The sequence below is a fragment of the Armigeres subalbatus genome, chromosome 3 (genome assembly GCF_024139115.2).
Source record: "Armigeres subalbatus isolate Guangzhou_Male chromosome 3, GZ_Asu_2, whole genome shotgun sequence".
NCBI classification, from domain to species: Eukaryota; Metazoa; Arthropoda; class Insecta; order Diptera; family Culicidae; genus Armigeres; species Armigeres subalbatus.
The window spans coordinates 152972837-152987209 of record NC_085141.1 but is presented as its reverse complement, the minus strand read 5'-3'; the positions used below and the strand labels follow the sequence as shown (position 1 = coordinate 152987209).

At 39.2% G+C, this 14373-nt stretch overlaps 1 protein-coding gene across 5 annotated transcripts in view; it reads left to right on the top strand.

Annotated features, from left to right (window-relative positions):
• LOC134226314 (importin-5) overlaps positions 1-14373 on the top strand; it is a 45446-nt gene that overhangs the window by 13183 nt on the left and 17890 nt on the right. For 4 of the 5 annotated variants that reach the window (XR_009983449.1, XR_009983450.1, XM_062707011.1 and 1 more), the window contains exons 2-3: positions 5835-7200; positions 7492-8715. Coding sequence is in view for 3 of the 5 variants with exons in the window: in XM_062707011.1 (XP_062562995.1) it covers positions 5835-7200; positions 7492-8715 (2590 nt within the window). In the remaining 2 variants the exon portion in view is untranslated. Of the gene's footprint in view, positions 1-5834; positions 7201-7491; positions 8716-9387; positions 9957-14373 lie in introns of those variants that run through there. The other variant, XM_062707014.1, reaches the window with a different exon arrangement.

Here is a 14373-nt window from a genome sequence, read left to right as displayed (position 1 = left end):
GTTTATTCTCAATTCTGAGTGTATACGGGCAGCAAAAAACGCGGTGCGTCGTTTCCTGTGGGGAGCGCCGCGTGTACTTTTGGGCAAATGCGTTAATACCATGGTCTTGTTTCCAGCACAGTAAATATGCAATTTCGACATTATTGTCGAAATTTTAACATTGTCGCGCATTTTCATCAACTGTTTGACTTCCGACACTTTGGGACGATACTTTCACGGTAATTTCATCACACAATTTCTCAATTTTAGCCAGGTTTTTTGCCTGGCGTTCGTTCCTCATTTTTTCCACCCTTCGTTATCTTTGCACTGGTTCCGCCTCCAAAGTAACGTTTTTTTTTCACAAGTATCGGGGACACTCCGTGGACATTTTTATCGTCTTCCATCCTTTCCATTACCATTATTATTACACCAACCGGCGAGTTGGTGTCGCCGGTAGCGCAGGGTTTATTCAAGTTCAGAGCCCTATGTATGTTGTTTACGCTTCGGTCGACGGCACTAGTAATTGGTGATTCGACACTTTCACGGCCTCGGTAGGGGGTAATATTATGATACTTTCGCGATCGCGGTTGTTGGTTCTATTAATTGTCAATAAACGTCTATACTCGACCGGGACAGAACTCGGACTGATGGCCGGGAGTGTATGTCTAGGAATTTAATGAATAATTGTCTATCACAAACCGTGAAATTTCCACACACAGGTCGGACTCGATTTTCCGGGGTTCGATTATTCAGAATTTAAAACTCGATTATCCGTAGTATTTTTTTGCGATTTCAGATTTTATTTAAAAAAAAGTCAATGTTATAATATACAGAATGATTATTTTAACTTTTAACAATATGGGACGTATCTAGATGGAGAAAGGATAGTTGAAAAAGGGGTTGTTTTGTATATTGAAATTTGATTTTACCATTGTATATGAAATTAATGGATTCAAATGAATAAATTAATGTTATATCCATTCACAAGATCGTTTGGAACTGAAGTAGGGACTGTTTTATACATTTTAATCTTAATTGTACGAATCAGTTATTTTCTCTAGAACATTTCCACGAACTTCTATTTCTCATGGAAATCCATTTCCTATTCCCAAGCAATCACTTGGTCGATTACCGATTAAGCTGTTGTATTTGGAACAGCAGGTTTAAATTCGTCTTGTATATTGATATGATGTGGTTGCAAAATTGATGAAGCTTTCGTTCGCTCGACAGTTGAAAATAACGAACAAACGCGAAACAACAAAATCTGCAGCTTTTCTCATGAGAAATATTCCGCCAACGATACACAGTGGGACGGATTCTAAAAAAGACGTTCAGTACAAACACTTATGTCATGCTGATAAGTAAGAATGACCATCCCATTTTACGCTTATGTCTATAATATATGAAACAATCATGAAAAACAAATTATTTACATTTTAAATAATATATTAGGTCGGAACAATTATTAATTTCTTCTTTTGTCCCATGGATTTTCTAAAAATTAAGGGGATGGGAAATAAAAAAAAAAATGATAAAATCGAAAAACTCATCACTTTTTTTAAACATTTCAAACAAAAATTTGAAATCCCCCCTCAAATAATTAAATTTGACCGCGCAATTTGGAGGCAATCTGAGTCAGAAAAGTATAATAAAATTAGTTTAGCTAGCAATTGTTTAGGTCTCATTCGAGTCATCCTAATTTTATGAATGTCTTTTAATATAACGAATTTATTTTAAAAAAATAGTAGAATTTCGAACTAGAGAATTCCCGCGGGAAAGAATTTCTGAAGGAATTTCCGGAGGACTACTAGGATAAATTCCAGAATTAATTTTCAGAATAAGGAATTTTAAAAAGAAGTCCTTACAATAGAACTCCAAAGAAATTCTTTGTTTTTATATAAAAAAAATTCTAAATGAATTTCCGGAAGAATTTCTTAAGAAATTAGTTTTTCAACAAATTTCCAGAGATGTGAATTTTTGGAGCAGTTTCGGAATAAATAAAGGAATTTCTAATGAAATTCCTGAGAAATTTTTGAAAGAATTTCTGATAGAATGCTTGAGAAATTTCTGGAGGAACCTTTTCCACATTTTTTTTATGCATTATGGCCGTGCATTTCGTTGTTGCTACTCCGTGATTGACCAGAACAATTGCAATTGCACAGGGGAACCAATGGATGAAAGCATGGGGATTTGATCTTCATCCTCAATGCGCAATGTTCGAAAGCTCTAGTACGGGAAACTGGGTACATATTACCCCAGTTACCCCTATTTTGAATGATCGATAACGGAGCTGGCCTGTCCTTACGGTCTACGGGGATGGAAAGAAATTGATGATGCAATCACTCGCCCACTGCATGCCGAGAACACCTCTGCCCCGAGTTCATGCGGAATTGTATTGGAATCTAAGGGTTAGTTTCTACGGCAGAGGTAACGAATTACCAATGTCAAATGTGATAGTAATGAAAGGGTGGTGTATATTCTAATTGAATGCCGAAACGAGCTTTTTTCGCTTAATTTCGAATTCTAACAGTTACCTGCTAGAACTATCAAGCTGTAGGAATAGGGATAGAAGATGGAAACGGTATGAAAAAAAACATTTCCAATTCTAACGATTACTAGAACATGAGACATATATGAAAAGTTACAAAGTAGGAGAAAACTTGAACGGGTTTGGGATTAAACCCACGACAACCTACGTATGAGGCAGAAGCGGTAGCCCTATGACCACCAAACCCTATTAAAGGAACTCTTTCCATAATTTCCAGACGACAAAATACAATAAAAAGTCGTAAGGTTTGAAACTGCCTAAAGTAAGCCAAGAAAGAATTTTAGCATTTTTAATCTTATCAAATCTTCAAAGCTCAGAATTATTATGACCCATGACAAATAACAATTTAACTATGTGATTTTTCTTTGATTTATTTAGGTTTTTTTAAACATGTTGCAAAGATTTTGGTGGCAAATTGAAGTCACATGATCAAAAACACGAGCGAAAAAAAAACAGAATACTGTGTAATCCCTGGCACGGCACGGGTTTTGTTGAAATGACACACAATCAGGGAATCATTTTTTCTTGGATCCGCATGCGAAACGAGGGACAAATAAGAACCAACGACAAAGCATTGTATTTGTCGGAGATATTAATAATAAAGATCCGAAAATGTTTGTCAGCATCAGAGATGCCAGATTTGAAGACATGTCTTCAATTTGAAGACATTTGAATCTCCGTGAAGACATTTATTTTGTGAAGACATTTTGAAGACTTTTCAAAATATGTGAAGACTTGTATACTTATTTGATGATACTTGAAGACAATCAATAAGCCAGCGAATAGAAAATACAATTTTATTACTTATAAATTCTGCTACCTCTATATGTAAACTTAATAAATATTACATAAGTTATAATAGTGTTTGTCTCGGGCTTAGAATCTCAAAATTTATATTTAATATAAAAATACATTCACATTAGCCGATTGATAACTGTAATGCATTTTAGACCTCATGGCGGCGGCATCGTTTTTGGCGTGTCGCAATGACCGATCTAACATGGGCAAACATAGACAGAATTCTTCTATGACTAGATTTAATCTATTCAACCGTTGAGCTGATTTTTTTTTTCTAAATTCCTTCTGAATTCATCTGATCTTTTCGGCATTTTCATTCCATCATTCCACATTCCTCTAAATATCCGTCGGGAAACTCTTTGAATTTCCCGTGGATTTTTAAAAGAATTTTCAGTGAAAATTTAATAGAATTTTTCGTGTAAAATCAAAAGAATTTCCGATGAACTCCCACGAAAAAATCCTTTTCAATTTCCACAAGAATTTTGTCTCAATTAATTTACATAGAAAATTCTAACAAATGTCAACAAGAAATTGAAATTGTTTTGGTGTTAAAAAGATATTTCTCAGAACTTCCATGGTAAATTACTACAGGAAAATGTTCTTAAAACAAATCCCGAGGAAACTTGATACACGCTTTCGTAAAATTCTTCCTTGAATTCCTTTGGTAATTCTTCTATAAATATCTTTGGTCATTCTTCCATTATTTTCTCTGAGAAAAATCGTTCTGGTATTCTTTCTGAAATTTCTCCTAAAATTCCTCAACGAATTTGTCCGGAAGTTTCAGGGATTTCCCCAAAAAATCCTCCAGGAATTCTTTTGGAATTTCCTCTAAGAGCTCCTCCATAAGATCATCCACGAATTCCAGCGAAAGTATATCCAAGAATTCCTTCGGAAGATCCTCCATAATTCCTCCGGTAGTTCCTTCACGAACTCCTCCAGCAGTTGTTTTTAGGAATTCTTCCGGAAGTTCTTCCAGAAATTCTTTCGAAATTTCCCCCTGGAATTCCCGTGGAAGCTTCTTTAGGGATCCCTCCGGAAGTTTCTCCAGTAATTATTCTGGAAGATTCTCCAAGAATGTTGCCGAAAGCTTCTCCAAGAATGCCTCCGGAAGTATACTATGGAATATCTCTGATATTTCCTCCAGAATTTCTTTCGGAAATTTCTGCAGCAATATCTCAAGAAGATCCTCTAAGAATTCATTCAGAACTACTTCCAAGAATTCATCCGGAAGTTTGTTTAGAAATTTCTAAACAAGAAGGAATTCCTGTAGGAACTTCAGGGTAAATTCTAGAAGGATTTTCTGGTGAAATTCCTGAAGGATTTTCTTGATGAATTTCTGAAGGATATTCTTAGGAATTACTGAAGGAATTTCCTGTGGAATTCCTGAACACCGGGAAATACTTCAGTAATTCCTAAGGAATATCCTTCAGAAATTCATCAGGAGAATCCTTCAGGAATTTCTCCAGAAAATCCCTCCGTAACGTATTCTGAAGTTCCTACAAGAATTCCTCCTTAAGTTTCTTCAAGAATTTCTCCTGAAAATCCTCCAGCAATTCCTCCGGAAGTTCCTTTCATAAATCCTTTGGATGTTCCAACAGGAAGTCTTCGGGAAATTTCGTCAGGAGTTTTAGAAGTTATTAGAAGCTCCATCCAGAAGAAATTAGTATAAGTAATAAGAAGCTCCATCAAGGATTTATCCAGAAGTTGCTCCAGAAATTTATCCGGAAGTTCCTACAAAAAATCTCATGGTAAATTTTGAATGCGTACAGGATATTCTTTAAAAATAATTTGTAAGAATTCCACGTGGAAGTTCAGTAAAAATAGCCAGTGGAATTTCAACCAGACTCAATAAAAAATCCAGCGAAACTCGTTATACACTATCTCGTGAAAATTTTAAATTAAATATAAATATTTAAAAAATATTTAAATTATATTCTAAAATTATTCTCTAAAATTCTTAAAATTTAAGTATTAAAAAATAAACATTATTCCACATCAATAAAATAAGGACTTGATTGAATTTACATTTTTCGCTAATATTCATAATTTTAATATTGAAGACATTTTTAAACGACTATGAAGACATTTGAAAATATCATCTGGCATCCCTGGTCAGCATCAAAAAGGAAGACAATTTTGTTGCTAACTTTTCAATCCGTTTTTTTGCATTATCTCTACAGAAAATTTCGGTTTTATGCTATCGTAGCTTCTGCTTTTATGGAAATATTTGATAATCTAACTGTAGTAACAAAAATAGCTTTGTATTTTCGGAAAGGCAAATGATTCTTGTCATATTGTGTTCGGGTTCTGATAAAGGCTTGTTGCGAGGTGCGTTTGTCAATAACAAACTCTGTTGATGACAAAGGGTATTTTGTTAGGCGTTGCTCGAAAATTGATCATTAAAATAGCCGAAGAAAACGATACCGCTCAGACTCATTTCTAAAGCAGCTGGTGCAGTATGACACCAGTTTACAAAATGTTAATCGTATTAATACTTGTCATCTTTCAGGAAACCTTCAATAGCCTACCATGCGAGGGCAAAGTGACACACCTGCTGGGAGCGGTCCAAAATCCGCAGATGACCGAAGAAGCGCGGATGATGGCAACTGTCCTGTTGAGACGGCTATTCTCCGCTGAGTTCCAGGACTTCTATAACCCGCTGCCACCGGAATCGAAAGAACAGCTGAAGCAGCAGGTACTGCTGACGCTGCAACAGAACGAAAGTCCCAGCATGCGTCGCAAAATCTGCGAGGTAGTGGCCGAAGTTGCGCGCAACCTTATCGACGACGACGGCAACAACCAGTGGCCGGAGTTCCTACAGTTTTTGTTCCAGTGTGCCAGCGCTCCTAACGTGCAGCTGCAAGAATCGGCGCTTCGAATCTTCTCGTCGGTGCCCGGAATCTTCGGCAATCAACAGAATCAGCACTTGCAGTTGATCAAGCAAATGCTCATCAAGTATTTGGATCCATCATCCGATCCGGAAGTACGTTTCCAGGCAGTCCGTGCCGTTGGTGCATTCATCCTGTTGCATGATAAAGAAGACGATGTCCAACGCCAGTTCAACGACTTGTTGCCACGCGTTATTATGATCACAGCGGAGAGTATCGATCAGCAAGACGATCAAACCCTGATCAAATTGTTGATCGATATGGCCGAGAGCGTGCCGAAATATCTGCGCCCGCAGCTCGAGTCTATCTTTGATATGTGCATGAAAGTTTTCAGCAGTCCAGACGTCGAAGATAGCTGGCGGCATTTGGCTCTGGAAGTCATGGTTTCTCTATCGGAAAATGCTCCAGCAATGGTCCGTAAGCGTGCTGAAAAGTATGTCACTTCATTGATACCTCTTGTGCTGCAAATGATGACCGACCTCGAGGATGACGAGGAATGGTCGGTGTCAGATGAAATCTGTGAAGATGACACTAGCGACAACAACGTCATCGCCGAGTCAGCATTGGATCGCCTTGCTTGCGGCCTTGGTGGAAAGGCAGTTTTGCCACATATCGTTAACAACATTCCAAACATGTTGAGTAGCCCGGATTGGAAGCAACGGCACGCGGCCCTGATGGCCATTTCGGCCGCAGGCGAGGGATGTCACAAACAGATGGAAGCCATGCTGGAGAACATCATGCAGGGAGTGCTCAAGTTCCTGATGGATCCTCACCCGAGAGTTCGTTACGCTGCGTGTAATGCCATTGGACAGATGGCCACGGATTTCGCCCCCATTTTCGAGAAAAAGTTTCACGAACAAGTCATTCCCGGGCTGTTGAGCTTATTGGACGATGTGCAGAATCCACGTGTACAGGCTCATGCAGGTGCAGCATTGGTCAACTTCAGCGAAGATTGCCCGAAGAATATCCTCACCCGGTACTTGGATGGTAAGTAAAAATTGAAGTTCGTTTCAATTTGTAAATAAGGTTTAAGACGGCTTTGGCAGGTTTTGTTCTATTATTGGCAGGGGGTTTTTGTCGACCAAATTTTATGAAATTTGGCCACAATATTCTTTGAAAGACAAAGAATGTTTAGGCCAAATTTGAGCCTAGTCAGTCATAAAAAAACCCCTGCCAATAATAGAACAAAACCTGCCAAAGCCGTCATTCCCCCTATATGTTTAAAATTCCATAGATAGTAAATGGTTTCATTTTTCTAACAACCCATTCGTATTATAGGTATTATGGCTAAGCTGGAGAACATCCTCACTACCAAGTTCAATGAGTTGGTTGAAAAGGGCACCAAATTGGTCCTGGAGCAAGTAGTGACCACCATAGCATCGGTTGCTGATACAACCGAGAAGGACTTTGTTGGTTACTACGATCGTTTAATGCCCTGTCTGAAGTACATCATCCAAAATGGTAACACCGAGGAACTCCGCCTGCTTCGTGGCAAAACTATTGAATGCGTCTCACTGATCGGTTTGGCTGTCGGAGCGGAGAAGTTCATGTCCGACGCGTCGGATGTGATGGACATGCTGTTGAAAACACACACCGAAGGTGACCTGCCCGATGATGACCCTCAGACATCGTATCTGATTTCGGCCTGGGCACGTATCTGCAAAATTTTAGGCAAACAATTTGAGCAGTACTTGCCGCTGGTTATGGGACCGGTTATGCGAACTGCATCCATGAAGCCGGAAGTTGCTCTGTTGGATAATGATGAAGTTCAGGACGTGGAAAGTGACAATGACTGGCAATTTGTCAATTTGGGCGAACAGCAAAACTTCGGAATACGTACGGCTGGCTTGGAGGATAAAGCATCAGCCTGTGAGATGTTGGTATGCTATGCACGTGAGTTAAAGGATGGATTCGCGAACTATGCCGAAGAAGTGGTTCGTCTCATGGTACCAATGTTAAAGTTCTATTTCCATGACGGGGTTCGCACAGCAGCTGCCGAATCGTTGCCCTACCTGCTTGACTGCGCTAAGATTAAAGGACCAACATATTTGGAAGGCATGTGGCTGTACATTTGCCCAGAACTCCTGAAAGCTATTGATTCCGAGCCCGAGGCAGACGTCCAAGCCGAGCTTTTGCATTCATTAGCAAAATGTATCGAGACCCTAGGCGCCGCTTGCCTCTCGAAGGAAACCATGGATGAAGTACTCAAAATCATTGACAAATTCATGAATCTGCATTTCCAAAAGGAAGAAAAACGCGCCCTGGCACGCAAAGAAGAGGACTACGATGAAGGTGTCGAGGAACAGCTGGCTGAAGAGGACGACGCTGACATCTATCTGCTGTCCCGAATCTCCGATATTGTGCATTCGTTGTTCCTGAGTTACAAGGAAGGATTTCTGCCGTACTTCCAGCAAGTCGTTCCCCACTTTGTCAAACTGCTAGACCCATCGAGGACGTGGGCTGACCGACAGTGGGGATTGTGCATATTTGACGACCTAATCGGTGAGTGATGCAGATACAAGTATTAACTTTCTAAATCGAGCTCTCGGGTACATTTTAAAAGGGATGGTTATTCTAACGTACGTATTCAGAAGATAAAATGATCAATCACAAATTATTTAAGTAACCATAGTCAAGAACTACTTTTTTGATACTACAGACTGATAGCTTTTAGTCTATTGCAAGCCCATATTGCTGGTGGACGCATAGAAGGGAAACAGAAAACATGGGACAATTATGCCTCCACATACAGCGCAGTGGTTTAGAACCTGTATGTGCAATTTTGTATAAAACTGTTACCGTTCTATGCTGATCTATGTTTGAAATACCCTTCCCTTTTTATGAGACTCGAGAACTCCTTCCCATGATGACGTATTCAAAGTATGACACATTCAGCCTGATTACGAAACTCTGAATATTTGGCTTAACCTTTTCTGATTGGCACACTATTTGTGTGCTGCGCATAATTTAAAAAAATTCTTTACTTTTCCATATGCCAAATCAATTCTAATACAGTTGTTTATACTTTTTCTTGCCACGCATAACCACATGGTCACGACGATAATGAATCATCATAACCGACGCCGAAAAATTACGATTCAATATGTGCGCACTTGAAACAAACACATGTTTGGTGTTGATGCTGATAAAATGTATTTTGCTGTGGACAAACAGGTGAGTTTTGTCTCTTGATGATAAATTTATATTTGTTTCTGCAGTTTGCTTTGTGTGTGCCTCTAGTGCGATTAGTATGGATTTTCGTGTGCAGTTATCCCCGTTCATTTAGCTCTAATCAATAATGAAACGCACGAGACTACAAGATTGTTTTAGCACTCGATTCTACTTTTCTCTATTTGAAAGTTGTTAGTTTTTTTTATTCCACACTTCGGAGTGATTGATGTTAATTGCTAATTCATGGCTAGCAGTCGTGGATGAGCAAACAGAGCAGTGGAATCGTGCTTTCAACTCTACGTAAACATTTTTTGCTGAATTATCGATGTTAGTCTTATCATTTTTTTTCCTTTATTAACATGAAAAAGTAATGACGATACGAAGATAGCCGAAATACCTGAACTGCACAAGAGTCCCATGTCGGATTTTGAAGAAATTGATTTTCATTTAGAAACAAGCGTAAAATTTTGTTCTAGAAATTTGAAAATAAAATCCCAGTTGTTGTCCCATTGCGATACTTTTTTCGCATAACAATCACATATTCCAAATTTTGTAACTCTTTAACACAAAAAAATAAACACAATTCAAGCAAAACTTTTTATAACGACCTATGTAACAAAAGTAAACAAAACGAGGTTTTTATTACAACATGACAATTACACGCTACTCTATATAATTCACATACATTCTACTGATTTTAGATCTTAAAATTCTTTAATTCAATCTTTTTATGAATCGACGTATGTAGAAATTTCTATTTTTGAAGTCCCTGTACCTTCAGAGCGACGATTTAACAGAAAAAAGCAAAACAGAACAAAACTGCAGTTTCGTCAATCTCGGGTACTTATTGAAAAGGACGTATGTGATTTTGTAAACAAAGATTCAAACGACGATTTGATCAATCTGATAGAACTCCCACAGAAACCATCACCACAGACAGGTAGAGGAAGGCTTCGACTACCTGTTGGTAGTGTTAGTTTGCGTGGAAGTGCCATTAGATTGGACAAATCGACGTTTAAATCACTTTCTTACGTTCTTTTGCATAAGTAGCTGAGATTTATAAGAGATTCGTAGCAGTGACGTCGTGAATGAGACCTCGGATATACGAGCGCCTCGTTATGCATTGTGCTAAAAGTGCGCGTAACAATGCTGTTTTTAATCACACCTTTACTGAAATTTGATTGAATTTCTCTAATATCCTATTCAGATTACGCCAGTTATTTTACTAAATATCGTGTTAAAGTGAAGAAAAAAAAATTGAAAACATAAGAATTGGAATCAAGTTACTCTTTATCATAATATTTATTATCATAAATGGCGTAATCTGAATAGGCTATAAGTCCCAATCGTAAAGTACAAAGCCAATAATGGCCGCCAGCTTGCCAGTGGACAAGTCTCTGATATGACGTTTGTGGAAGTTTTGATAATTTGGTAAGTGTGAAGGCGTGAATCATCAGCACCTTCTCATTTATCATATTGGTCAGAAAGCTCGAAACGGTGGGTGCAGTTTACTTCCACAAACGCCAAATCAGAGACTTGTCCACTGGAAAGCTGGCGGCCATTACCGCTCGCGGAAAACTGGATATGTCGTGACCCGGAGAAACTCGTTTACTCATAAATGAGTACTTTTTCACTGCTATCTCTTTCTGTCTGTCCCATTTTGGGAGAATAAATGAATCTATTAACCTTTCAGTACGGATGGGTCATATTTGCCCATCTCAAATTAGTAAATCCACTTATTCTCCCAAAAGGGATAAATTCATTTAGCTTTATTTTTTTTATCTATTGCATTTATTTGACAGGCTCAGGCGTGTATAACACTTAACGGAGCCGAGACTCTTTATGATATTTAAAAACTGTATCATTATTATTACCAGTTAGTAAGGGGAAAGGGACATTGTCCAAGAAACTCGTGGTGACTCAAGGGTAGATGGCGTAATTTCAGGATGGACAGGGTTGCGATTTTGGTTTTGGGTTTTTTCAGCTGTTCATCCGGGTATTTGACGTCAAAAACGTTATAGCGTAGCGTCGTGCTCCAGTTGTGGTTCGTCAGGGAGCATCTTCCGGATGGCCAGAGCTTCATAGTACACGGAACAATAAGACAAAGACAAGAAAAAAAAACTTGGAAAGAAAAAAAAAATGAAATATTAGACTTTGATGTCAGACGAGCAAAGAAAGACATAGATAGCCTGCATATATACCACATCGCGATCCCCCAAAACACTTCTTATTTTTCTGTAGGGTTGTTTACATCGGGCCACAAGGGTATCCAATAGTTGCTCTCTGGAGGCGTCGTTTTCCGAGCAATACCAAACTACGTGATCGATGTCATCGTAACCGGCTCCACACCTACATATATTGCTATCGACCAGGTTTATTCTATAGAGATGTGCGTTTAGTGTATAGTGATTGGACATAAGCCTCTACATCGTGCGGATGAAGCCTCGACTTAAGTCCTCATCTCTGAACCACGCTCGCGCAGAAACTTTAGGAACTATGGAAAATAGCCACCGTCCAAGTTCATTGTTTGACCAAATCATTTGCCAATTTTGAAGAGTACTCTGACGGACTAATGGGAAAAACTCGTTGTTCGAGATTTGTCTATCATAAACTTTACCTTCCTGTGCGCCCACTTTTGCTAGCAAGTCCGCCTTCTCATTGCCATAGATTAGGCAATGGGATGGGACCCATACAAAGGTAATCTTGAATGATCTTTCGACCAAATCACGCATCTGCTCTCTTATATTTGTAAGAAAGTAAGATGCGTGCTTAATAGGTTTCATCGACCGGAGTGCCTCGATAGAACTAAGACTATCCGAGAAGATGAAATAATGGTCTACGGGCTGATCGTAAATTATCCCCAAAGCGAAGTTAATTGCTGCCAGCTCAGCAACATAAACCGAACACGGTTCCTGAAGTTTTCGGAAGGTGATTGAATTTACATTGAAGACACCGAAGCCAGTGGATCCGTTGATACGAGAACCATCAGTGAAATATCTGTTGTTGCAATTGACATCCCTAGTAACATTTTGGTTTTATACTGGTTTTATCACACTCTTGTAGAGTAAATTATGCTCTTCAAGAGCGTTATAAAACTTAAAATGTTACTTGGGATGTTCATATTTTTCGGAAAAAATAGGGGGAATGGAAAGATTTCAAAGATGATCTGGTATTCCTTGAATAGCATGTTTCATGGACAAATCGTATTCAATGGAGGAACTGTCGTTGATGAAGTTAACTCGTGGTGGATTATAACATGGAAGACAAAGATCTGTCGATATGTAGTTGAGGTAGACCCTCAGGAATCTTGACTGACGAATCAGTTCAAGCATATTATCGAAATTTTCTAAGACAAGTGTGTTACTTGTCCTCCATTTGATCAGTATTCTAAGTGAGAGTTCCCAGTACCGGTGCTTTAAAGGAGTGACTCCAGCAAGCACCTCCAGGCTCATGTTATGCGTTGAATGCATACAGCCAAGAGCAATACGCAAACAATGATATTGAATTCGTTCCAATTTGATTAAGTGGCACACAGCTGCTGAGAGGAAGCAGAAAGAGCCGTACTCTAAAACAGAGAGAATAGTCGTTCTATATAGTTTGATGAGATCTATCGGTTGAGCGCCCCACCAAGTTCCGGAGATAGAACGTAGAAAATGAATCCTTTTTCGGCATTTCTCTATCAAATAATCAATATGGGTTTTCCAGGTACACTTAGAATCAAACCAGACCCCAAGGTATTTTGAAGATAAAGATTGGTTTATGTTATCATTCAACAGCTTTAGTTTCAGTTGAGCAGGGTACCGCTTCTTAGTAAACACAACCAACTGAGTTTTTTGCGGTGAAAACTCGATCCCTAAATGTCTGGCCCAGACAGCCAGATTATTTAGGGAACTTTGCAATGGTCTTTGCAGGATTTCTGCACATGAACCTCTTAGCGAGATGACGGCATCATCTGCAAGTTGTCCAAGTGTACATTGTTCTTCCAAACAATTGTCAATATCTTTAACATAGAACTTATAAAGTAAGGGACTTAAACATGATCCTTGGGGACTATGTACGGGGGCAAGTGGAGGGCAATCAAAGAAATAAAAAAAAAGAAGAATCATCAGACAGGCTTGTGCGCTTCGAGTGGCGGAGCCTGCTTGCGGATACATGCAGCTTTTCAAAGAAGTTTAACAGAGCCCACTGTCGAACCCCACCACATCCTAGGCAGGCATTACAACTCGCAGTTGGCCTGAAGAGGGATTGTCGAGCCCTTGGACATAGTCCCTGTTCGATCTTTTTCGTGAGAAACCATGAAGATAGATTTGCCGCATGACACTTTTGATCCACAAACCGAGTGTGGCCAATAAGGTTTTCGCCTTTTACGGAGGCTTCAAAATTCTGTTCGTGAAAAATCACCAAAAATTATACCAATCGTTCAGTAGCCTGGTTAGCCGTTCAGTAGTTGGTTAAAGCACCAGTCTAGCGTACTGTAGGGTCATGGGTTCGAGCCCCATCGAAGGGAAAGTGGTTACCTCCAATACATTTTCCAAATCAATATCTTCCAGATAATGTACATATTCACATATGAGTTTTCACAACATTGTAAATTAATGTCCAAGTCGGGTGGTTTAATCCCCGGAAATAGGCAATTAACTTTGACTGCACCAAAAATTAGTTACGACCTAGACGACGAATAAAAGATCACAATTGGAAGCTCGGAACTACAAGTCGCTAAGTTTTGCAGGTTGCGACAGGATAATCTACGTTTATCTACATCCCCGCGACTTCGACGTCGTGGCACTGCAGATAATCGTGGGAGCGTGGAAAAAGCGGACATCAAGCAGCTACACTCCACCAAAGTTAAATTTATATTTAAAGTTAATCGTTGTGGTACCCCCTTAGGAGCTGGGAACCGGCTTCATAGTACTGCGCAAGATGCCTCAAATGCTTGATTGGGTAGCAGCCACTACCCACACGAAGGGATACCCGACGACGAGAAATATG